The following is a 26,104-nucleotide window of genomic DNA, read 5'->3' on the forward strand; positions in this document are numbered from 1 at the left end:
GGTTTAATGAGGTTTCTCATTCAGTGGCTTTTGAGGTGACCGTATTAACCCTTTTAATAGTAGGTTTTTAGAATGTTTTTTTTTTTTTTTTTTAATTTTAAGTCAAGTGTTTAAGAACTCAATTGATTTCAATTATGTTACATTTATTTAGCAGACACTTTTATCCAAAGCAACGTACAAAAGTGCATATCATGGTCATTGGACAACTACAAAACACAGGTTCAATGGTACGATACTCATTTCGTACAGCTATTTCTAGCCAGGAACACAGTTCAGTTCAACAGTGAATACTATTCTGACCTAACTTATGCCAAGCCAAACTAGGGAGAAGAACAAGCTACAATATTAGGACAGATACAAATTACAAAAAGTTCTGGAATGGGGGTACATGTAACATGAGTGTCATGAAAGGGGGGATTTAAAGTAAAATTCACAGAGTGGTGGCAGTTTGTCTAGGTATAGTCTGAAGACCATGGTAGAACATAGGTAGTGAGGGAGAGGTTTGAAGAGGGACAGGGAGTTCGTTCTACCACTGGGGAGTCAGGGTGGAGAAGCTCTATGATCCCTTTACTCGGGTGGGAGGGGGTGCAAGGCGCCCTTGCTGCTGCAGAGCTCAGTGGTCGAGCAGGCGCATAGAATCAAATCATGTCCTGCAAGTAGATAGGGGCCGTCCTGTTGGCTGCAGTGTAGGCGAGGGTCAGGAATTTGAACCTGATCCTGGCAGCATCTGGTAGCCAGTGGAGTGACCGCAGCAGAGGAGTGACGTGGGAGAATTCGGGATGGTTGAAAATAAGTCGGCCAGCAGCATTTTGAATCATCTGTAGTGGCTGTATAGTACAAGCTGGCAGGCTTGCCAGGAGAGAGTTGCAGTAATCAAGGCGGGAGGTCACCATAGCTTGGACAAGCAGCTGGGTGGAGTGAGTAGTCAGGTATGGTCGAATCCTTTTGATGTTGTACAAAAGGAATCTGCAGGACCGTGATGGTGCCTTGATGTGCTCCTTGAGGTACAGCTGGTCGTCCAGGACCACCCCCAGGCTCTTTGCAGTGTGAGGCTGTACTGTGGTGCCATCAACCGTGATTGACAGCTCATGTAGTAGGGAGGTCTTGTATGGGAAGAACAGCAGCTCATTTTTGTTGAGGTTGAGCTTCAGGTGGTGGGTGGCCATCCAGGTAGAGATGTCAGCCAGGCAGGAAGATATTTTATCATCAACCTGTGAGGCAGAGGGGGGGAAAGAGAAGAGTTGAGTGTCGTCTGCATAACAATAATAGGAGAAGCCGTGTGAATTAATAATTGAACCAAGAGATTTGGTGTACATGGAGAACAGTAGAGGACCCAGCACAGATCCCTGTGGTACTCCCATAATAATTACCAGTAGCGGCTGTAACATCAGCATTAGAAAGATCAGTTAAGAACATTCTAATCACGTATTTGTGATCTTTCAGTTTAAAGAGGTAAAAAAGTGAAATGAGAGCATTTTGACTCATAAGACACAATCGGAACCAAAACCCCCGCTGGAGCTGAAGACATGGATGGTGTGATTAGCTGAGAAATGTCAGCGTAGCAATAACAATGTCCCCTCACTGTCACGCCCTCACCAATAATGAATAGCATGCAGGGATGCTCATAGCAGGAATGCTATTATAAAGAGTGGTATAATAAATATGTTAAGCACGGTTATCCATTACAATGCCTTATATAGCAAGTCACATTATGAATTACATATTAAATAATGTCTCACATGTAACACAGCATATCAAAAAGGACATAATTTGATGTATTCCTTTTTTTTTAGCCTTTACAAATGCTGATTTGGAGTATGTAAATCATGCAATTTTACTTGAAAGTCTATTGTCCAGTGTCAGGCAAGCCAGTCGGCCTAGCAACCACAGACCAGGCTGGAAATTGGGATGGCAGGCATGCCATCCCGCCAAGTTACATCTTGGCGGCGCGGCATGCCCCATACCTATACAGCAACGAGAGTTTGGCACGTTTCAGGGTTCCCCACAGAAATAACCACAACAGCCACAGACACTCAGCCCTTAAAACCATTAATTTCTGTACATTCTGACACCATTTCAACAGAGATAATTCATAAACAACTTCGCATGTCCACACAATAAAGCCCCAAACTAAGGGGATGTTGAGTGGAGTTTTTTTTTTCCTGCTGCCTAACCCACAAACAAAATGTCTCCCCATTGGACATTTTACAAACACCAGCAAATCCTTCATCTTCACGAACCAATCAAAATCATGGCTCAGTGGTCAATGTTACAGTCTATAGATCATAGGGTCCTAGGTTCAAGCCCAGCCAGGAACAAGTTTCTTTAACCTGCTTTTTTCCTCACTAATAATTGTCTATTACTTCTCAATTATTGCTTTTGCACCACATCTACCCACCGTTCACCGAAAGTATGAACGGCATTATAATGTACCATCTACACGTTCAGTTAACCGGCTACAATATTTCCAGGCTACATGGATTCAATGGGAGCTCCACTGCATACTGGCCTGTCTTCTTTAAAACCACAGACACATTTTACCAAGACAACTCACGTATTGAACAGTTATATTATGGTGGCGCACTGACAAAGTTACGGACTGGAGAGTGTGAGGTCGAATAGTTCAGTGTATGTTTTATATAACATGTTTTGGACATATGGCCTATGCATTCAAATTTGTCCTTATTTGTGGCCTGCAAAAGGCCTAAAGTTCAAATCGCCCACAGAATGCTGCCGTTTTATCCTGCATAAACGTCTTTACTGTATATAGAAGCTTAAATCAGGGGCTTCTTGCGTTTACCATGGAGAGAGTTCTGCACTGTATGTGCACTGCCTGGTTTGCATGAATGCAAATTTGAGTTGTGTGTGTGTGTGTGTGTGTGTGTGTGTGTGTGTGTGTGGTGACTGCAAAACTAGAAACTTTTGAAGAGATTCAGAGCATCTACAGCAGAGTGAGAGAACTGCACCCTGTTTAGTGCACCTCTGCACACCCTATTAGCATACAGCTACAAACCCAAAGCAAAGTTTTTAACTTGACAAATTTTAAATTATACCTCAAACCAAACATGTAAAACATTTCAGCCACTATAATACAAGTAACTGCTTAGAATAAAAACTGAAATAAAATGTGAGGGTCTTACCTGAAATAATGCTGTGATCCTGCTGATGCAGGAGTTTTTCCATTCCTGCAGTAAAATCAACTGAAAAATGAAAGCTTCATTTTTTTTGTCAAACTAGTAGGTGGGGGGGGGGGGGGGGGGTTGGTCTTGCCCACCACCACCCCCCCTCTTTGGGGGACATCTTTGTTATTGCAAGTCTGGCCTGAGCCAAGTAGTTAATCCCCTGTTACGCATTCTTCAATTAAAGCCAGTGTGATGCTTTCTCCCTCCTGTTCAGCCGTGTTGCACATGATCTTGTACTTTTGTTTTTCTTGCCCACCACCACCACCACCCCCCCCACCCCCCTCATCGGGGGATATCTTTCTTATTATTGCTGTGTTCTGAGCCAAGTAATCCAGTGCTCCACACTCTTCAGTATGATCCTCTTACTTCCTCCTGTTTGACGGTTTTGCACATCGTCTTGTATGTTGCCCTCTTTACTCCAGTTTTTTTTTCTTTCTTTTTCCCCCTGTATCGACTGTCTTTAGAAAAATATTATCGCACTTTCATTGTTAAGCACTTAGCTGTCCAGCTGTTCTCCATACACCCATCCTTAAGTGACTGGCAGTTCTTGAGCAGTATTTCAGTTGTTTTCATTGGCTTGCTCAAATCTCTCTTCCCATGGCACATCAGCTTCAACATGTGCTCCTTCACTCCTACCAATCCTACCCTGAGAGCTGTGATGTTCCAGTGGAAAAAGGCAAGACTCCTCTTCATCCACTACCAATCACAGTAAGCCACAGTGTGAACCTTGATCACTGCTGACCTGGAGTGTTTGTCGATGCAGTCCCAGTCCTCAATGTCATCTCTGAAGGGTAGCATGTCCAGAAACATTGGGAAGCTACGATCCATCGTTGAAGTACGAATGTCAGCATCTCACCTCAATTTGTACACTGGAAGGGGTTAGAGGAGCTTGAGGAGGAACGTGTACTGACAGCACCATGCCTTAGGTTACACAGGCACACCACTTTTCTTCACCCTCTGCATTCGGTCAGGTGCACGGTCTGTCATCCTCTACACACTCACTGTGTCAGAGTGAGCAGCCATACCACTTCCCCAGGCATCCGACTGGCTTCTCTGTGAGAACTGGAATCTACTCTCCACCCACTTTGAGCCAAATGTCGTGCTTCTTGCCGTTGCCTTTTTAACAGTACCAGCATTCTCAAAATTCTGGGCTTGAAGGTCACTCTTGCTCAGGTAATGGATATGTCCAGGTCTTCAAGCACCCATCTCCCCTCTGTCACTGACTGCATAGTGATGGTTATGCCATTCGTGAAGGTTCATGTTGGTGGTTGCGGCACTTTGAATTTCTTCTAGTTCCTCTGCTTGGTCTTTCTGCAGAGCCCACAAGGATGCAGAAAGCAGCTATGATGGACAGTATGCACCTTGTAATCATGTCCACCCCCAGCCTCTGGTAAAACAGTCACACACTGTAACCCTCATCCTGAACCTTTTTTTTTTTAAATTTAATTATTTTATTTATTCTTTAATTATTATTATTTTTATGTTTCTATTGATTCTATTTATTTTTTAAATCATTTTTAAATTTTAATTTTATTAGGGCTAGGTTTAGAGTTTAATATTTTTAATTAATAATAAACAAATAATAAATTATATTTTATTATTATTATTATTATTATTAGTATTATTATTTAGTATTATTATTATTAGTATTATTATTATATTTAACCTACAGAACTACTTCGATAAGTTCAGGATGAGGGTTACAACTGTGTGACTGTACTACAAAACAAGAGGCTGGGGGTGGCACAGTGACAGGGTGCACAGTGTCCATCATAGCTGCGGTTTACATCCTTGAACTAAATGGACAGAAAGATCAGCACTGACCTCTGAGGAACTAAACTTTACTGCAAGCTCGTCTCAGTCTTCTGCATCCAATTAAGCTTCTCATCCATAGTCACTGGTACACCAAAAGCTTCCATTCTTAGACATGATTCTGGCAATGATTCTTCATTCCGCACTGTGACCGCAACAGCCCGGAAGAGAGAGTGACCTCCTGGTTCACTCACTTCCGGAATCTCCTAGGCACACACCTAACAGTGGATGGAGCTGAGGAAGAGATACCTGCAGTCCTCACAGATCTCAATATTGATGATGGTCCCTTCACAGTTAGGGAGTTTGCCAGAGTGAAATCCAATCTGAAGCAGGGGAAAAGTGCTGGGCCGGATGGCATTCCCCCAGAGGTCTTTAAGAATTGTGATCTTGACGACATCATCCTGGAGATTTGCAACCTTGCTCTGATGAGAAACACCAAGCCTGATATGTGGTCTCTCTCTAACATCATCCCAGTGAAGAAATCTGGAGATCTCTCGAAACCTGACAACTACCGCGGCATTAGTCTGACATGTATCATTGCAAAGATGTACAACCGCATGATACTAAACCGGATACGGTGCGCCATCGACCCCCATTTTAGGGAGAACCAAAATGGCTTGCGAGAGGGGAGGGCCACTGTGACCCAGATCTTAGCCTTAAGGAGGATCATCGAGGAGGTGAAAAAGAACAACCTGACAGCAGTGCTGTGTTTCATCGACTTCAAAAAGGCATTTGACTCTGTACACAGAGGCATGATGATGAGGATACTCAAGGCTTACGGTGTCCCTCCCAACCTACTCCAGGCCATAGGGACCATGTACACAGGTACAAGAGCCAAAGTGGTGACCCCAGACAGTAACAGCGAGGAGTTTGACATCCTGACGTGGGTGTCGCAAGGTGACACCCTCACCGCCTTCTTCTTCATTATAGTCCTGGACTATGCACTTAGGCAGGCCATCAGTGGATAGGAGCAGGAACTCGGCCTCACTATTACACCTAGGAGGTCTAGACGACTCCCTGCTGTAGTGCTAATGGACCTTGACTATGCAGATGACATCAGCCTGCTATCTGACCGAGTGGAGCAGGCACAGGAGCTCTTGACCAGAGTAGAGAGTGTGCAAAGGTTGGTCTTAGGCTAAATGCTAAGAAAACCAAGGTCATCACCTATAACATCCTCCCAGACCATCCACCTCTAATGACAACGGGAGGCACTGGTCTGAAAGAAATCAATGACTTCAAATACTTGGGCTCATGGGTCAATGTCAGAGCAAGACCTTAAAGTGAGGAAGTTGCTCGCATGGAAAGCTCTGAACGGCATGGCCAGTGTGTGGAAATCCAACCTCCTCTGACAAAGCGCAGCTTCTTTTCTGCGACTATTGAGTCCGTTCTTCTACGGTTATTCTGCTAGCACCTGGTCTTCATCACCTGCCGTAGCCAACCACCCTGATACCACGTCAGTACTCAGCCTGTCCCCCTCCAATCGGGGTGGGGGGGGCGAATTAGTGTAGCAGAGGCTAGTTAAGGTGGCTAGCTAGCCACCGGGGGGCTAATGTCTTGTGTGCAGCCATGCTACAATTCACACCACCATTCCCACTCTTTGGATGACATCTTTGTTTTTGCTAGTCTAGCCCAGGCTTCTGACTGGCTTCTGTTTGAATTGGAATTCACTTACCACCCACGGTGAAAGGGAGAAAAAAAAACAAAAAAAAAAAAAACACTAAGGTACCTTCAGAGTAACTAACCTAGGAAACAACCTGGGTCTACTTCCACTGGCAAAGACTCTAAGGTTTTTCTTGCCCACCACCACCACCACCACCACCACCCCCCTCATCGGGGGATATCTTTCTTATTATTGCTGTGTTCTGAGCCAAGTAATCCAGTGCTCCACACTCTTCAGTATGATCCTCTTACTTCCTCCTGTTTGACGGTTTTGCACATCGTCTTGTATGTTGCCCTCTTTACTCCAGTTTTTTTTTCTTTCTTTTTCCCCCCTGTATCGACTGTCTTTAGAAAAATATTATCGCACTTTCATTGTTAAGCACTTAGCTGTCCAGCTGTTCTCCATACACCCATCCTTAAGTGACTGGCAGTTCTTGAGCAGTATTTCAGTTGTTTTCATTGGCTTGCTCAAATCTCTCTTCCCATGGCACATCAGCTTCAACATGTGCTCCTTCACTCCTACCAATCCTACCCTGAGAGCTGTGATGTTCCAGTGGAAAAAGGCAAGACTCCTCTTCATCCACTACCAATCACAGTAAGCCACAGTGTGAACCTTGATCACTGCTGACCTGGAGTGTTTGTCGATGCAGTCCCAGTCCTCAATGTCATCTCTGAAGGGTAGCATGTCCAGAAACATTGGGAAGCTACGATCCATCGTTGAAGTACGAATGTCAGCATCTCACCTCAATTTGTACACTGGAAGGGGTTAGAGGAGCTTGAGGAGGAACGTGTACTGACAGCACCATGCCTTAGGTTACACAGGCACACCACTTTTCTTCACCCTCTGCATTCGGTCAGGTGCACGGTCTGTCATCCTCTACACACTCACTGTGTCAGAGTGAGCAGCCATACCACTTCCCCAGGCATCCGACTGGCTTCTCTGTGAGAACTGGAATCTACTCTCCACCCACTTTGAGCCAAATGTCGTGCTTCTTGCCGTTGCCTTTTTAACAGTACCAGCATTCTCAAAATTCTGGGCTTGAAGGTCACTCTTGCTCAGGTAATGGATATGTCCAGGTCTTCAAGCACCCATCTCCCCTCTGTCACTGACTGCATAGTGATGGTTATGCCATTCGTGAAGGTTCATGTTGGTGGTTGCGGCACTTTGAATTTCTTCTAGTTCCTCTGCTTGGTCTTTCTGCAGAGCCCACAAGGATGCAGAAAGCAGCTATGATGGACAGTATGCACCTTGTAATCATGTCCACCCCCAGCCTCTGGTAAAACAGTCACACACTGTAACCCTCATCCTGAACCTTTTTTTTTTTTAAATTTAATTATTTTATTTATTCTTAAATTATTATTATTTTTATGTTTCTATTGATTCTATTTATTTTTTAAATCATTTTTAAATTTTAATTTTATTAGGGCTAGGTTTAGAGTTTAATATTTTTAATTAATAATAAACAAATAATAAATTATATTTTATTATTATTATTATTAGTATTATTATTTAGTATTATTATTATTAGTATTATTATTATATTTAACCTACAGAACTACTTCGATAAGTTCAGGATGAGGGTTACAACTGTGTGACTGTACTACAAAACAAGAGGCTGGGGGTGGCACAGTGACAGGGTGCACAGTGTCCATCATAGCTGCGGTTTACATCCTTGAACTAAATGGACAGAAAGATCAGCACTGACCTCTGAGGAACTAAACTTTACTGCAAGCTCGTCTCAGTCTTCTGCATCCAATTAAGCTTCTCATCCATAGTCACTGGTACACCAAAAGCTTCCATTCTTAGACATGATTCTGGCAATGATTCTTCATTCCGCACTGTGACCGCAACAGCCCGGAAGAGAGAGTGACCTCCTGGTTCACTCACTTCCGGAATCTCCTAGGCACACACCTAACAGTGGATGGAGCTGAGAAGAGATACCTGCAGTCCTCACAGATCTCAATATTGATGATGGTCCCTTCACAGTTAGGGAGTTTGCCAGAGTGAAATCCAATCTGAAGCAGGGGAAAAGTGCTGGGCCGGATGGCATTCCCCAGAGGTCTTTAAGAATTGTGATCTTGACGACATCATCCTGGAGATTTGCAACCTTGCTCTGATGAGAAACACCAAGCCTGATATGTGGTCTCTCTCTAACATCATCCCAGTGAAGAAATCTGGAGATCTCTCGAAACCTGACAACTACCGCGGCATTAGTCTGACATGTATCATTGCAAAGATGTACAACCGCATGATACTAAACCGGATACGGTGCGCCATCGACCCCCATTTTAGGGAGAACCAAAATGGCTTGCGAGAGGGGAGGGCCACTGTGACCCAGATCTTAGCCTTAAGGAGGATCATCGAGGAGGTGAAAAGAACAACCTGACAGCAGTGCTGTGTTTCATCGACTTCAAAAAGGCATTTGACTCTGTACACAGAGGCATGATGATGAGGATACTCAAGGCTTACGGTGTCCCTCCCAACCTACTCCAGGCCATAGGGACCATGTACACAGGTACAAGAGCCAAAGTGGTGACCCCAGACAGTAACAGCGAGGAGTTTGACATCCTGACGTGGGTGTCGCAAGGTGACACCCTCACCGCCTTCTTCTTCATTATAGTCCTGGACTATGCACTTAGGCAGGCCATCAGTGGATAGGAGCAGGAACTCGGCCTCACTATTACACCTAGGAGGTCTAGACGACTCCCTGCTGTAGTGCTAATGGACCTTGACTATGCAGATGACATCAGCCTGCTATCTGACCGAGTGGAGCAGGCACAGGAGCTCTTGACCAGAGTAGAGAGTGTGCAAAGGTTGGTCTTAGGCTAAATGCTAAGAAAACCAAGGTCATCACCTATAACATCCTCCCAGACCATCCACCTCTAATGACAACGGGAGGCACTGGTCTGAAAGAAATCAATGACTTCAAATACTTGGGCTCATGGGTCAATGTCAGAGCAAGACCTTAAAGTGAGGAAGTTGCTCGCATGGAAAGCTCTGAACGGCATGGCCAGTGTGTGGAAATCCAACCTCCTCTGACAAAGCGCAGCTTCTTTTCTGCGACTATTGAGTCCGTTCTTCTACGGTTATTCTGCTAGCACCTGGTCTTCATCACCTGCCGTAGCCAACCACCCTGATACCACGTCAGTACTCAGCCTGTCCCCCTCCAATCGGGGTGGGGGGGCGAATTAGTGTAGCAGAGGCTAGTTAAGGTGGCTAGCTAGCCACCGGGGGGCTAATGTCTTGTGTGCAGCCATGCTACAATTCACACCACCATTCCCACTCTTTGGATGACATCTTTGTTTTTGCTAGTCTAGCCCAGGCTTCTGACTGGCTTCTGTTTGAATTGGAATTCACTTATCACCCACGGTGAAAGGGGAAAAGAAAAAAAAAAAAAACACTAAGGTACCTTCAGAGTAACTAACCTGGGAAACAACCTGGGTCTACTTCCACTGGCAAAGACTCTAAGGTTTTTCTTGCCCACCACCACCACCACCACCACCACCACCACCACCCTCCCCCCTCTTCGGAGGACAACTTTGTTATCAATGGCCTGGCCTGATCCAGGTAGCTGATCCACTCCTCTGCACGCTTCAGTCAAATATGGTTTAATGCTCTTGCTTCTTCCCGTTTAGCTGTTTTTCACATTGTCATGCATGTTGCGGCCTTTGCTCCAGTTTCCTCTGCATCCATTGTCCTTAGAAGCCTCTTATCCCATGTCCACTGGTAAGCACATAGATGCCCAGCTCTTCCCCATGCACTCATCCTTAAGTGATAGAAACTTCAGTAGATTTATTTCATTGGCTTCCTCCAACCTCTCTTCCTATGGCACCATTACCTCCATCACAGTTGTATTGCTTGTGCTCCTTCACCAACTCCACAGTCCTCATCTAAGGGCTTTGCAAAGGATCTTCCAGGGGAATAAGGCCTAGTGTAAATTCTTCTTTTCATCAGCTGAAAATCACTGAGCCACAATGTGAACCTTGATTGATGCTCACCTCACTTAGTTCTTGCAGTCGCAGTCCTCTGAAAGGCATCTGCCATTTTGTTCCCCTGCTGTTTAGGCCAATTTTGCTGAAGCTTTTGGAATCTTTGGAGGTTAGCTGCTAATGATTTTGTCCACTGGTTCCACTGCTGATACTGTGAGTTTACGCCGGAATGGGCTTAGGAGTTAAGTGAGGAGTGCATGCTGACAGCACTAGACCTTGGGTTACACAGGGACACCACCCTTCACCACCCTTTGCACCTAGCTATGTGTGCAGTGTGTTGTCCTCTTTACACTCACCATGTCACAGAGTGAGCAGCCAGACCACTTCCCTAGGCTTCTGACTGGCTTCGGTTTGTGCTGGAATCAGCTCTCTATCCACTTTGAACCAAGTGATTGTCATCCGCCTTGTCATTGTGTCTCTTCAGTACCAGCCTCCTTGAGTCGCTGAATCTGAAGGTCATTCTGGCTTAGGCAGTGGATCTGTCCAGGTCTTCAAACACCGATCCGTCCTCTTTCACTGATTATGTAGCGATGGTCATGCTGTCTGTGAAAGTTCATGTCAGTGGTTGCCACACGTTGGATCTTGTCTTGGGCCCTCTGCTTGGTCTTTCAGAAGAGTCCACAAGGATGTAAACAACAGCAATGATGGACACTGTGCACCCCATAACTATGCCACTCCCAGCCTCTGGTTGTACAGTCCTACACTATAACACTCATCCTGAACTATTCTAAATTACTATTTATTTATTTGTTTATTTTTATTGCTATTTATTTTGAGTTTATTATTTTCTAAGTATAATTTTATAAAATACATTTATTACGGTTTGGGTTTATCACTGTTATATTATTTCTACTATTTTTTTTATTAGATTTTTATTTTATTTTTATTTATTTATTTTATTATTTTTTTTTAATTATTTCAGGGTGAGTGTAACAGTATGTGACTATACTACCAAAGAGTAGAGGCTGGGCAGTAACAAGGTGCACAGTGTTCATCATAGCTGCTGTTTACTTCCTTGTGGACTCTGCTGCAAGACCAAGCAGAGGGCCTAAGACAAAATCCAAGGTGTGGCATCCACTGACATGAACTTTCACAGACAGCATGACCATCACTACAGTCAGTGAAAGAGGAGAGATCAGTGTTTGAAGACCTAGACAGATCCATTGCCTAAGCCAGAATGACCTTCAGACTCAGCGACTCAAGGAGGCTGGTACTGAAGAGACACAAGGACAAGGCGGATGACAATCACTTGGTTCAAAGTGGATGGAGAGCGGATTCCAGCACAAACAGAGAAGCCAGTCAGAAACCTTGGGAGGTGGTTCAACTACTCACCCTGTGACACAATGCCTGTGAAAAGGACAATACATCACTCAGATGACTAGATGCAGAAAGGGGAGAAAGGTGGTGTTCCTGAGACCCAAGGCCTGATGCTGTCAGTACAGTCTTCTCCAAGCTCGTGTAGTCCCTTCTGGTGAACAAAGTCCAGCCAGTCTCAATGAGAGACCCAGGGCCGGGAGGAGGCGGAGGCTATGGTCTGGGAGAGGTTAGCAGCCGCCATGATCTGTCCATCCAATTCTGTGTGGACAACAGGCAGTTGAACACAGTGACTTGCAAAGCTTTGTAGCCTCTTCCCAGCATTGACTACATCCTGGACAGCATAGCAGGTGTTAACTGGTTCAGCCCACTCAACCCCCAGTGGTTATTAGCAGGTCCCTATTCTGGCACCGGCTCATCCCAAGACGGCCCAGCAATGTTCAAATGGCTGATGGAAAAGATACTTCAGCACATTCCAGCAACAGCCTGCAGTGTCTACCTTGACAAGATCCTAGTCCAAACCTTCAATGTAGTGCAGGCCAACCTCTGCATCGAGCCAGGTCATGCCTAGTTCTATAGCACGATGATCCGTCTTGTCATGTTCACCCGAAAAACAAGACACTTCTACAGCAGGATAACAAAGCTCTTCTCCATCTGCATCCATTCAAGCATCTCTTCCACAACTGAATAGCACATCAGCAGCTTATTTTCATCATCTTCATCAGATCTATTTCCATGATATGGTCAGCTCCAGTGTGATGATTTCTCCCACTCAACTTGTCCACTTCTGTCTCATTCTATTCATACTCATCTTCTCTCACCAGAGACGGGGGTGATGGGGGGAGGGAGTTGACTGGAGCCTATCCCAGCATGAATTGGGCTAGAGGTGCACCTATCCATCTCAGGGCACATACACTATAGACACCATAGCCATGGACATGGACAAGCAAACTCTGAACCTCAGTCAGTAAGCCAGTCAGACCACTCAAATCCTATTTTACAGATTTACTACAGACAATCATCTAATCATCTGCTACACAGATAACCGCCGAGCCCTTCTAAGCTCAAAGCTCAAATCTGCATGCATCTACAAACTACTCTGCCAGTAACATTTTTCCCCACACGTTCTCTCTAAAAAACACGTACCAGCACAACAAAAAAGCAACCAAAGACCTTCACTCAAAAAACCTGAAACCATTGTAATAAATTCCAAGTTCCTATATTTCTTTAAGACCATAAAACATACACTGTAGTATCACAGTTTTCCCATCACTGCATCAGCATCATTGGGAAGGAGGAGAAAAAAAAAAAAAAAAAAAAAAACAGCATCAACACATTTGGAAAAAACCAGCAGCAAAAACCAGCTTTGAAATAAATTTAAGCATGCCCGTACCTTTGACGTCTTCTGGAAACCTACAACCCACCACCAATCGTGCAGCAGCAGCTCTGCTTCTAGCTTCTACCTAAAATACTCTCTCAAATGCCACTAACTCTCAAATCAGCACCAGAACCTTCAGCAACACACAGCTAAGATACACCTATACACCTATACACCTGCAATTAATTCACATCATATTATCACAGCATGATCAGTCCAGAAAAACAATGACAGCACCAAAATGGAAATCAAAATAATCTGCACATTTTGCCCTAATTAAAAATATAATCGTCACTCCTCACCTAGTGTAACATAAGCAACAATCTCCAGAAAGTCAAAAGAAACACAGCATTTCAGCACAGCGGCATTCCACCAGTGAAAGTACATAACCAGCTCCTTACCTTTGATGTCTTCTGGCAGACCCACCTACAACCCACCACCACCACCAACCGTGCAGCAGCAGCAATGCTTCTAGCTCCTCACCTAAACTACTCTCTCAAATGCCATTAACTCTCAAATCAGCACCAGAACCTTCAGCAACACACACCTAAGATCTATACACCTACAATTAATTGACAACACCATAATCAGTCCAGAAAAACAATGACAGCACCAAAATGGAAATCAATAATCTGCACATTTTGCACTAATTAAAAATATAATCTTCACTCCTCAACAACAATTCTCACCTAGTGTAGCATAAGCAACAATCTCCAAAAAGCCAAAAGAAACACAGCACTTCAGCACAGCGACATTCCACCAGTGAAAGTACATAACCAGCTCCTTACCTTTGATGTCTTCTGGCAGACCCACCTACAACCCACCACCACCACCAACCGTGCAACAGCAGCAGCAATGCTTCTAGCTCCTCACCTAAACTACTCTCTCAAATGCCACTAACTCTCAAATCAGCACCAGAACCTTCAGCAACACACAGCTAAGCAGCAATACACAGCTAAGATCTATACACCTACAATTAATTCACAACATCATGACAATCAGTCCAGAAAAACAATGACGGCACCAAAATGGAAATCAATCTGCACATTTTGCCCTAATTAAAAATATAGCTAATCTTCACTCCTCACCTAGTGTAACATAAGCAACAACCTCCAAAAAGCCAAAAGAAACACAGCACTTCAGCACAGCGGCATTCCACCAGTGAAAGTACATAACCAGCTCCTTACCTTTGATGTCTTCTGGCAGACCCACCTACAACCCACCACCACCACCAACCGTGCAACAGCAGCAGCAATGCTTCTAGCTCCTCACTTAAACTACTCTCTCTAAAATGCCACTAACACTCAAGTCAGTACCAGGGCTTCGGCAACAACACAGCTAAGGTCTATACAGCTACAATTAATTCACAACATCACAATATCATCAGATCGCTACATTATCAGTCCAGAAAATACAAAGACAGCAGCAATGTCCAGTCAGCAGCAATCACTTCTGAACAGCACAGCAGCAACACAGCCATAAACCAGAAGAAAATTATACCAAAATCACCACAAATTCCTCACAGGAATCAAAAACTGGAGATCCAAACTTCAAAAATATTATCTTCACTTCTTGACAACAACTCTCACCAAGCATAAGCAACAATCTCCACACAGCCAAAAAAAAAAAAAAAAGCAGAAGTCTTGAGCACAGTGGCATCCAACCAGTGGAAAGTACATAACTATGGCCTTACTTGGTGTCGATTGATTGATGCATCTAGTTGTCTATGTTGATTGCAGAGCTGGGGATAGAAAGAATGTGTTAAAACTCATGAACATCCACATGCAAAGAACAGCATAGCCTTTCCTACAAACACATAAAGTAAATGTAAAACCCCTGGTAAATGTGAGGCTTCCTGTAAATGTAAAACAAGCTGATGGTAAATGAAAAAAAAACCTACTGTGGTAAATGTAGAATTTGTAATCATTTTTTTTTTTTTTTTTTTTTAAGCTGGTGAAGGCACAATTATTTAAGCCAAAGTTTTATCTTTGCATTTGATTTCTCACGGAGGAGGGCCGACTACAGAAATGTTAGTATAACTGTGAAAGCATATTAATATGAATGGGGAATCTTAGTTTTGTTTGCCGTTTTGTCCTGGGCTCATCCTAGTCTTTTTTTCGCTCTTTGTTGCACCGTTTTGTAAATAAAACTACTCTCCTGTACTTTGCAAAACTGGCCTACCATGTCACTTTTAACTTATGTTACTTCCCTTTCAAGGCCAAAACAACAAACAAAACCAGGGCCATCTTAAAATTAAATCAAACTTAACTAATCTACCACAAAAGAAAAGAATACAGCAGGCGAAAATGTGACATAAATCAAAATAGCCCATGCACCCCTAAGCACACATAATAAATGCTAAACCAGGCACAAACTCACACAACACAAATCAATGGCAAAGATGGCTGACAGGTGGGCTGACAGGTGGGTTTTTACACAGGCTGTTGGGCTGTAATTGGCTGGAATTTGAATTTGATTCAGCCAATCAAGAATGGCAGTCAGTGGGTGGATACCTGTTGATTGATTGATTGAAATTATTTATTGATCATTAAAATACAAGTGGCCCCTCCAGCCAGAGATGCCCCAGATACAGAAATCAGCAAAAGGATAAAAACACAATAAAGCTCAAAGGCTTATTTCAATTGTGGTCCATTTTTAGCATTTATTATTTGTGCATATGGGTGCATAGGCAATTTTGATTTATGACAATCTGTTGGATTGTGCCCACCTGCCAAATTAAATGGTTTCATTTTGTCTTGACAGCTCTGGTTCTCATATCTCATTACATCCCAGGTTAATGCAAAGATTGCTATTTGTTTATTAACCACTAGAGAGTGGAAGCATACACAAAACTAAGGCATATCCATTGATGAATGGATCTTCATGCAAGATTGGGTTCTGCTAAATTAAATGCTGTTCAGTGAATACTGCTGCTGTAATCACTGTCCATTTAACCCACAAGCATTGTCAGAAAAATGAAGAGTAAAGTGGGGATGGCTGAGTTTCGAGTGATTTTTCACTCCAAGCTGAGTGAAAGTCTCTAGTATAATTGCTGGCAACAAAGTCAAATGGATGCCACGATGCTTTAAATGGTTCATAAATTAGGCCATCATTGCTTTGATGAAAGAAAAAAGTCACCATTACACCCCTGGTGTCTGTGGCTGTTTTTAGTTGATACTTTCTTAATTTCAAGACACTCGGCACAATGAATGAATCGTGTTCGTTAATGCAATGCCTCACAACATTAAACATTCATTGCCTATGACAACCAAATTTTCAAATGGAGAAACTCCTGGGTTGTAGAAATAATATGAAACTAGAAGACCTCTTTCTCAAAGGATTGTTTTGTTTCTGTTTTTTTTGTAATAATGTAACACAGTCACACCCCACTCCACACCACAGTCAGTCAAAAGCGTGAAAATGATTTATTTATCTGAAAGAAACTTGTGATGGAAACATCAGTTCCTCATTAACAACATGACCCATGCAGGGAGATGACAATATCTGAATAATGGTCACCATAGAGGCCCATTTCATAAAAACAAAGTGAAGACGCAGGAAAATTGCAACCTCATTATTCCTGCTGAAGTGCCATTTCAAAATGAAATGTTTAGAGGATAATTGCCTGCAAAAGATGATACTGAAGAGAATGCCCAGTCTGTAGTACTTTCTACTGCATATACTTATTTCTGTTTTAACCATTGTGATGTTTGTGTAATGCTGGGTTTAAGGTGCTGGGAGCAGGCTTGTGCAGACCGAGAGTACAGTGCTGGGACCCAGGGCAGTTCTCCCCCCTGTCAGCTCGTACCCAGGGCTAACACAAACCTGCCACGTCACATGAAGACAGGGTTAAAGAGCTGCGCTTGTAAACAAACGGTTTCAGAGTCCTGAGAAGGGCATGTCCATTTTGCATTTAGTAAAGATTTCAGGCCTGAATTGATCCCATAAATTACATCTCTGTGTTATGTACAGTAAATATAATTGTCAAGAATATTAGGTGCTCTAGGTGAAAGTGTGCGCTAACAGTGCGTGTAATAGTATGTCATAGTGGAATCAGCTAAAGGTTTAGCAGTTAGGACTCCCATTTAGGGCAGTTGTAATAGTATGAACTTCAGATGCTGAACTTTTGAAAGACACATGGACCCAGGGCCAGCTGAGGTAATGATGCTGGTTTTCCGAAGCTCCTCAGCCCATGTAGAATACATTGCACAGACTTCTGCTACCATGGCAACACGATGCCTCATCCTTCATCCATCAGCAATATCAGCTAATCTGTTATTCCTCAGTCAGATAATACTTTATTGAGGTAAAGTGCAAAGACCATTGTGGAAATTAATTATACACAAGAAGAAACCACACAAAACACATATCACTTACACTAGTACTATCACAACATAGGTCAAAGGAGAGCAAATGTGTGATTCTACGTGGCTTTCCGTGCTCCTTAGCTTTGCCAGCTTTTTAGTCTCTTAAAATTGAACATTTGTAAGGATTTCGCCCCGTGTTGTCCATAATAGTCCAGCAGTTGTTTCCATTTGAATAAAAAATATTAATGGAATTTTTTTTTTTGCTTTCTCTCTTGCACCGCGCAGGCATTCAAGGCAAAGCAAGCAGATAAATCAAGTGAATTATATTAGCCGTTCCTATCGGCAATTGCTTTCCATAACAATACATTTTGCTTGGAATCGGGGTAACGTTGGGTAGAAATAGCTAGAAACCGTAGGGCACACGCTTAATACTACAATCAAATTACCAAACACATTTCTGTTTATTTTGGAAGTCAGTTCATTGCCTTTAAACAGCAGTAGCTAGTAGTAGCTAGTTGCCATAAAACAGAATGGAAAATGCACACTTGACAGTAGGATTTCAAGCAGTCAGAAATTGTTGCTAGCCTGTTAGCATGATATAACATGTTACAGTCAACTCCCACCGAATGTTTGGATTGTTCAAAAACGTTAGCTAGCTACAGTACTGTTCCACTGTCTAGCTAGCTGGCTGGGGCTAGTCAGTAGGACAACTCCATAGCTAACTTGTGAAACATAATATTAATAGTTATTTAGTCAGCTAGCGAACCACATCTTCACTGCATTTCAGCCCTGCTAGCGTGCATACCAGCTAGCTTTTCCAAAAGCAGGGACTATGTATATAGCTAGCTAACTAATGCAGTGTACAGTCAAGTGTTGCCGAATGCTTCTATAAAAATACTGACTGACTTATTTATTACTTTAACTTGCATAAATGTTAGAAACCACAATAGACCACAATGGCTTTGTCACAATGAGTTTCCCGGGGGTCATTCCTATGTTCCCAAGGTCCTATGTTCCCCAGATTTATATGGCACATAATGGGAACATGACAAAGGGTCCTATGTTCCCCAGCTCTACATGAAATCTTATCTGTGTTCAGTAGATAGAGACAGAGACAGTAAATCAATGATTTTCTGTCTTACTCCAGATAACGATGTCAGCTAGGTCTATCAGCAAACAAATGGCTTAGCTATGCTCAGAAGTCCTCAGTAATAATAATATTTTCCAAGAAATTATTAAAAATTGTTCACAACGTTTCATCAGGTGCAGTAGAACTTAGGACCCTGGGAAAATAGATACGTTCCCGTTTCCTGTAGCTAGCCAGCAAAGTCACAGTTTGTCAGACGATTTGAAAGCTTTTTCAGAGCAGGTTAACATCGTTGCTCTGCGTTTACTTCACGTTTAGGTACCCAGTTTAGGTACCTAGACTACTGTGTCATTCCTTTGTTCTGGAAAAAGGCAGACACACAGACCACAGATTAACCCTGTCCCTACTAATTATATACATAACAAAACTGACAGAAATAATCTTGGACACCAGAGAGTGGTCCTAGGGGATATTTTAGGCATTTGGAGAACAATGTGTGCATGTAAAGCTGCACTGTGTACATGTGCCTCTTAGTATGTACGTATGTGTGTTTGGATGGATAAGGATGTACAAGCATTATGTCTGAGTGTGTAAGGGTGTCTGTAGGTGTCAGTGTATAAGGATGTGTGTGCAAGTCTCAGTGTGTACAGGTGTTTGTGTTTGTGTCTGACAGTATATGTCTCAGCCTGTCAGGGTGTGTGTGTTTGTGTATATCTCAGAGTATAAGGGCATGTGTTCATGTAAGAGTGTATGTATGTCCCAGGTGGGACAGGGCTCAGCTGTAAGCGGTGCAGGGCCCATTCTCAACATTCGTCTAGGACCGGTCCCTCCAGATGGGTCTCTCTATCCCCTCTCCATTGCCTAGCCATGTGGGAGCTGCACCGCTGCCTGCAATCTGCCCACTGTACTCACGCTAAGAGCGATGGTGTATCATGGGACGCACACACACACACAAAGTGTACACCTTTACATTGAAACACCAATTTTATTGAAAGCTCATATTGTTGCACGTTACCTAATCCATTTAAGTTCAACTCAACTAAACAATTAATATATTTATAACACTAATTTTTCTGGGGTTGTTTTTATCACATCTCTCTTCCAGTTACTGGACTTCACCATCCTGTCCGTGACTCAGACACTTAAAGAGGAAATTCTGTAAGGGAACATGGTGGAGACTTGAGGGGCCTGCTGTGGAAAAACATGTTGAAGACAAACAGCACTCGGAGCACATTAGAGAGGGAGTGTCAGTACCAGACTCCAGGGTCTTCTGAAATAATTACCTCCAGATAAAAAACAAGGTGGTTTAGTTTTTTCCCTTTGGGTCGAGGCCCCAAGCATTAACTATGCTCCATCAGGGTTTACACAATTACTGCACTTACATTACAAGCTTTTTTACTTTGTTTTTTCCCGCTGTGAGTAGACTGAGCCCTACATAAGGAAGCTTCCCTTTGTTTCAGTGAGAGAACTCAGACCCCTCTCCCCCATATCTCTGTCCCTCCTAACTCTGCTGAAAGAGATGGGTGTTCGTAACTTGCTATGGCTGTGGGTGTTAATGGATGTTGGAGTCATATGTGGGTTGGCAGAGTCAACCTGTAGGCTTCTGGAGACTCTAAACTCTCAGAGTGTGTATAAGGAGGGTGATGTGATCATTGGAGGACTGTTTCCGGTTCATTTACAGCCACCTGAGCCAAACCTGGACTTCACACAACGAGCAGCACCTTTGCAGTGTCAGAAGTGAGTGCACAAGTCTTTACCTGTGAATATCTTCCTGTACTGTGTGAATATCCTCCTGTGTCTTTCTGTGAATATCACCTTGCATATACCTGTGAATACTTTATATATATACAGTGTGTGCATGTGTTTCTGTATGTCATCGTAATACATTCACACTTAAGTTGTTTGGGAGTAATGGCAGCATCTATCGGTGAATATTAATGTCTAGCTTTCTAGTGATTTCTTTCATTCATCAAATTATTTCCCATTTCTCTCTCTCTTGCTGTCAGTTTTGAATTCCGTGCATACCGTTGGCTGCAGGGCATGATCTTTGCAGTGGAAGAGATAAACAGAAACCCCCAGCTGCTGCCCAATCTCACCCTGGGGTATGCCCTGGCTGACACTTGTCTCGCAGAGAGGACGGTGTTAAGCGCTGCACTGGGGCTGGTAACCGGGAAGGACTCTGTCGTTACAAGCTCCAGGTGCGGCCGCACTCCCGAGGTGCCTGTCATCGTTGGTGATGTCCGCTCCTCTGGATCCATCGTGGTCGCTCGTACACTGGGAGGTTTCGGCATCCCCTTGGTGCGGAAAGAAACAGCGCCGCAGCAAATCAGTGATCCTTAAAGAAAACCGTTATGTCTCCTATTCTTCCTAATGCCCAAATGTACTCAGAGTGAGAGTGGTTAAGAATAGATGCATTTTCAAATAAGCCTCTCCTGTGTTTTTTATTGATATTGTATGATGCTTTGTTTTCTGGAGATAAAGCATGTGTCAGAAGCATTAAGCTGACAGGCTGATGTGTGATCTTTGTGCTTCCCCAGGTGAGCTATGCTGCAACTTGCGCTTGCCTTGGAGACCGCCAAATGTACCCCACGTTTTTGCGCACTGTACCAAGCGATGCCTTTAAGGCTCGGGCCATTGCACACATGCTGCGCCTCTTTGGCTGGACCTGGGTGGGCGTAATGATGGGAGATGATGACTACGGCAAGTCTGGGATCCAGCATCTGCTGAAGGAGCTGCAGAACTCTGAGGTGTGTGTGGCCTTTTCTGAGGTCATCCCCAAGGTCAACTTGGAGAAAAGTATCCCACGCATTGTGGAAACACTCAAGCATTCCACAGCCAAAATCATCGTCACTTTTGCCATTTCCACAGACATGAATGCCCTGCTGATGGAGGTAGGGAGACAGAACATGACTGACAAGCAGTGGATTGCCTCAGAGTTATGGAGTACCTCCAGTATCAATTCCTCTCCAAAAATCCTACCCTTACTGCATGGCACTATAGCAGTTGACTTGCGCAAGGGAAACATTAGGGGTCTCAGGTCTTTTCTCACTGGGGTCCGGCCCAAAGATTTGCCCTCTGACCCATTCGTGCAGGAATTCTGGGAGACAATATTCGGATGCTCTTTGAAAAATGACCCCACCATCTCTCTGTCAGTCAGGCCCCAGTGCACAGGGTCTGAGAACTTGGACAATGTTGTGAACATCTATACTGACGTCTCTCAGTTGAGGGCCACTTACAATGTGTACAAGGCTGTGTATGCCATCGCACAGGCCATTCAAAACATGCTGTCCTGCCAACCAGGAGATGGCCCCTTTGAAAATGGGGCGTGTCCAGACGTCACCAGCCTACAGCCCTGGCAGGTAAGAGAAAGCACCGAAACATACAATGTATCAGGATGTCTATTAATAGCTTATGAATAAGGGATTTGTTGAAAGCATACTCACTGTTTGTTAATCATTACTTTCCCAAAAACTCATAATTATGAATAAATGTGTTACATTAATGAGTGTATTTATATGCAGTTGAAATTAATTTCATAGATACTTCATGATCATGCATTTAACATACCATATTATCTATGGATAACAAGTACAATAAATGTTTTTTCCCAACATGAGTTAATGCATTTATGAACACTCTACATGGTGTATAAAGGCTTTTTGGTAGTCTTTGAATAACATGCATGCCAGAATTTGTTGACATTTCTTTCAGTTTGACATAGGTTTTGCTGGCATTTCATCAAGGGAAATTACTTGGAGTGTTACTATTCTTGGTTTAAAACAATAAAACTGTAGGCCTATATTTTACTGTTTTAATAAATTGCTGTATCATTCACTTGCTGTTTGTAAAATGCAATTAATTTCTAATCATCTTGTGTTTGTTTGTGTGTGTTTGTCTGTGTGTGTGTGACAGTTATTAATTTCCCTTATATTATATTCTCTTCCTGAACTGATGCTTGATTTTCACTGTGTCACATCAATCTATTTATGAAATATTTCCGGCAGTTTAAAGATAACTTTATAACTGATGTTGTTTACTCCATTTATTCAGCACCATTGACAAATAATTACCAATACTACTTGTGCTAATAATGTTAATGATTATCTGTTAATATACATTATTATGTTTAAGTATTTTATCATCACATTTAGTTAGCATTTTACGGTTCACATTTTTAATTTGCATTTATTTCTAAAGCTGTAAATGTTTGTGTTTAAAGTTTTTAGTATCCTCTTCACAGACGTGAATTCAGTATTACAACATGTTCAGTATTTAGTGTTAGCTTTTTTATGTAGTTTCAATTTCATTGTACAGGCTGCAACTTTAAAATTTCATTTTAAAGTGGCAAGAATTTATTTTAAATTGAACAGTTTTAATTTTTCATCACCCCATGTTCAATTTTGTAAAATATTTGTTGAATATCCTGTTCTCTATTCTTGAAGATTCTCCACTACCTCCGTGCTGTCAACTTCACCACACCTGCGGGTGAGGTTACACACTATGATGAAAATGGTGAACCACGGGCCTCTTTTGACATCATTAACTGGCAAGTGGGGGCACAGGGGACGGTGGAGTTTGTCACGGTGGGACAGTTTGACTCTGGTGACCGCAAGTTTGACATCGATGAGAAAAGAGTCATCTGGGGCGGTGGCCAGAATGAGGTAAATGGGAACCGTGAAGTTAGCATGCCGTAAATTTAGCCAGGGAGCCTTCTGTTTATGTTTTGGACTGGCATACTCATAATTCACGTTCTAATTATGGGTTATTTTATTTCTATAATAACAAGTGCAGTCTAGAGCCCACTGACTGACGACACACATGAAGACGGCATTGGCGGTTCTGAGGGACAACATTGCTCTTTCTTTACACTGCTGGGTCTCTGAGTTAAAGGTTTTCAGCAATACTGCACGGTGCAAGCACACTCAGCAGGGGGGCGGGTTTCTGGGAAAGTTCAGTATTGCATTTTGCAAAAACTGGAAAGGCCAAGTAAATCACACACGGCTCTCCAGACTGGCTGTGCAATCCCTCAACTGGCATCTAGTACAAGATATTAACATCAGCAATGCCCAGAAATAACAAAATCAGCAGCAAATAGTTCCCTGTGACACATACATATGGCCTGTTAATGAGGTGTTTCCAGTACACACTGTGGCATGGTGCCACCTGCTGGACAAATGCTCTATGTGTGTGTGTGTGTGTGTTTGTCACAGCACAGTAGTGCTATTACAAATATTTGTAACACTAGAAAAATTGTTTTTGAACCAATTTTGTCAATTTTCACTGAATTGGTGAGATTTTACTAAGTGGTGGTGGGCCACACATAAAATGTTTAAATGTATGGTACCATAAAATAAAATACTGAGCATGTGAAGCGTCAACAGGTCATTTTGTGCATGCAAGAATACAGTGAAAATGTCCTATGATGGTATAAGATGATTTTGAGTGATGCGCGGAGTTAGAATGATGATCTGGATGTAATTTTGGTTGCATACAGGTGCCTGTGTCCGTCTGCAGCATTCCCTGTCCCCCAGGCACTCGCAAGGCTGTGCAGAAAGGAAAGCCCATCTGCTGCTTTGACTGCTTACCATGTGCAGAAGGGGAGATCAGCAACACCACTGGTACTATTAACCATTCCTTCTTTTAACCATGATGATGAGCAAGCACCCTGATTTTCAACACCTGTACAAAGATACCGAGAATCGTTAAGGTCGATAAGTGTACGTACAAAGCAAATACGATATGATACTGAGAAATTTTAAGGTCTCAACTTATGATTACAGTTACAATTTTTACGTAACAAGGGCGGCTTTCAGACTGACCTGGTTATAGTCTGTTTGTTTCAAATTGGGTGAACTGGGAGGCCATTATGTCACCCAAGCTGTCCCATGCCTGTCCATACAAATGCTTGTGACATGTAGCCAGGCAGGGGTGTGCTCAGAAACAGTTATCTGGGTTATCTGTATATCTTGCTGTTATTTAGTATATGTCAATAAATTCATGAAAAGCATGTTTCACTGTATGCAAATGAACATTCTATCAGTTTCTGTTTAATTCTCACAGTTTTCGTGAATAGCTTAGATGCTTGTTTGCATCATTTATAAGGTTCAACAGAGTGCCAGAAGTGCCCAGATCGATTCTGGTCGAATGCTGCCCGAACAACCTGCATTCCAAAAGAGGTGGAGTTCCTGTCCTTCCAGGAGACCATGGGGATCATTCTTGCTGCTCTTTCAGTCTCTGGGGTGGCCCTCACAGGCTGTGTCATTACCACCTTCTTTTTCCACCGAGACACGCCCCTCGTTAGGGCAAACAATGCAGAGCTGAGCTTCATGCTGCTGCTGTCACTCTCTCTCTGCTTCCTGTGTGCACTGGCCTTCATTGGTCGCCCCACCCCCTGGTCCTGTATGTTGCGCCACACGCTGTTTGGGATCAGTTTTGTGCTCTGCATTTCCTGTGTCCTCAGCAGGACGGTGGTGGTGCTGGTGGCCTTCCGTGCCTCAGTCCCTGGCAGCAACATCATGCGGTACTTTGGTCCGGTGCAGCAGAGACTGGCCATCTCCCTCTGCACCTCTGTCCAGGTGCTCATCTGTGTGCTGTGGCTGGTTCTCTCACCACCCATCCCAGCTGAGATACAGGGGCAGAGTGCCAAGATCATCCTTGAGTGTGATGTGGGCTCAGTGGCTGGATTTGCCTGTGTCCTGGGCTACATCGGCCTGCTGGCGGCCATCTGCTTCCTGCTGGCCTTTTTAGCCAGGAAACTCCCAGACAACTTCAATGAAGCCAAGTTAATCACCTTCAGCATGCTCATCTTTGGTGCTGTCTGGATCACTTTCATCCCTGCCTACATCAGCTCTCCGGGGAAGTACACTGTCGCTGTGGAGATATTCGCCATCTTGGCTTCCAGCTATGGACTTCTCCTCTGCATCTTTGTTCCCAAGTGTCATATAATCCTACTGAGACCAGACAAGAATACCAAGAAAAGGATGATGGCCAAATAAAAGTAATCCTTAGATTTCATCAATTTGTGTGAGAAATATTCAAGTGATGGCTAGAGAGAATATTTATCTGCTTCTGTTTAGATGTTAGGTCACTGGACTATTTAACTTCCAAAGCTGAAGCTGGAAGGCATTTTGGAGTTAATGCAGATAATTAAGTTTTAAGAGATTAGTAATACTTTTGAAGGTGTTATTGTCCTATGTATCCTTGCTCTAGTCATTCCCTAGACAAAGTTGTCTTGTATCCAAAAATACGAAATTACAAAACCACATAAAGCATTAAATTATTATACTGTGAAATGTTAAATATTCAATAATAAATCATTGAATAAATGATTCATTATTACAGAAACTGAACTGATAAAATAAAGCATCTTTCACAA

General features: G+C 43.1%; 1 protein-coding gene and 1 long non-coding RNA gene across 2 annotated transcripts; one reads left to right on the top strand and one right to left on the bottom strand.

Moving 5' to 3' along the window:
- Positions 1 to 126: 126 nt before the first annotated feature.
- LOC135236210 (uncharacterized) lies at positions 127 to 3,248 on the bottom strand. Its single transcript, XR_010324530.1, has 2 exons — positions 3,141 to 3,248; positions 127 to 1,211 (listed from the first exon to the last, which is right to left on the bottom strand). It is a non-coding gene; the product is annotated as an uncharacterized LOC135236210 (long non-coding RNA).
- Positions 3,249 to 20,196: 16,948 nt separating this feature from the next.
- On the top strand, positions 20,197 to 26,104 carry LOC135236490 (extracellular calcium-sensing receptor-like). Its single transcript, XM_064302914.1, has 6 exons — positions 20,197 to 20,466; positions 20,736 to 21,027; positions 21,267 to 22,088; positions 23,172 to 23,390; positions 24,224 to 24,347; positions 24,832 to 26,104. The coding sequence occupies exons 1-6, from the start codon at positions 20,249 to 20,251 to the stop codon at positions 25,722 to 25,724; spliced, it is 2,568 nt and encodes an 855-aa protein (XP_064158984.1). The 5' UTR covers positions 20,197 to 20,248; the 3' UTR covers positions 25,725 to 26,104.

Source organism: Anguilla rostrata, chromosome 12 (assembly GCF_018555375.3).
Source record: "Anguilla rostrata isolate EN2019 chromosome 12, ASM1855537v3, whole genome shotgun sequence".
NCBI lineage: Eukaryota > Metazoa > Chordata > Actinopteri > Anguilliformes > Anguillidae > Anguilla > Anguilla rostrata.

Bases quoted from the DNA above. Each gene is read 5' to 3' on its own strand.
- LOC135236490 (XM_064302914.1), top strand. From the start codon at position 20,249: ATGGGTGTTCGTAACTTGCTATGGCTGTGGGTGTTAATGGATGTTGGA. The intron at 20,467-20,735 runs GTGAGTGCACAA...TCTTGCTGTCAG, and splicing joins GCACCTTTGCAGTGTCAGAA to TTTTGAATTCCGTGCATACC. The intron at 23,391-24,223 runs GTAAATGGGAAC...GGTTGCATACAG, and splicing joins GGGGCGGTGGCCAGAATGAG to GTGCCTGTGTCCGTCTGCAG.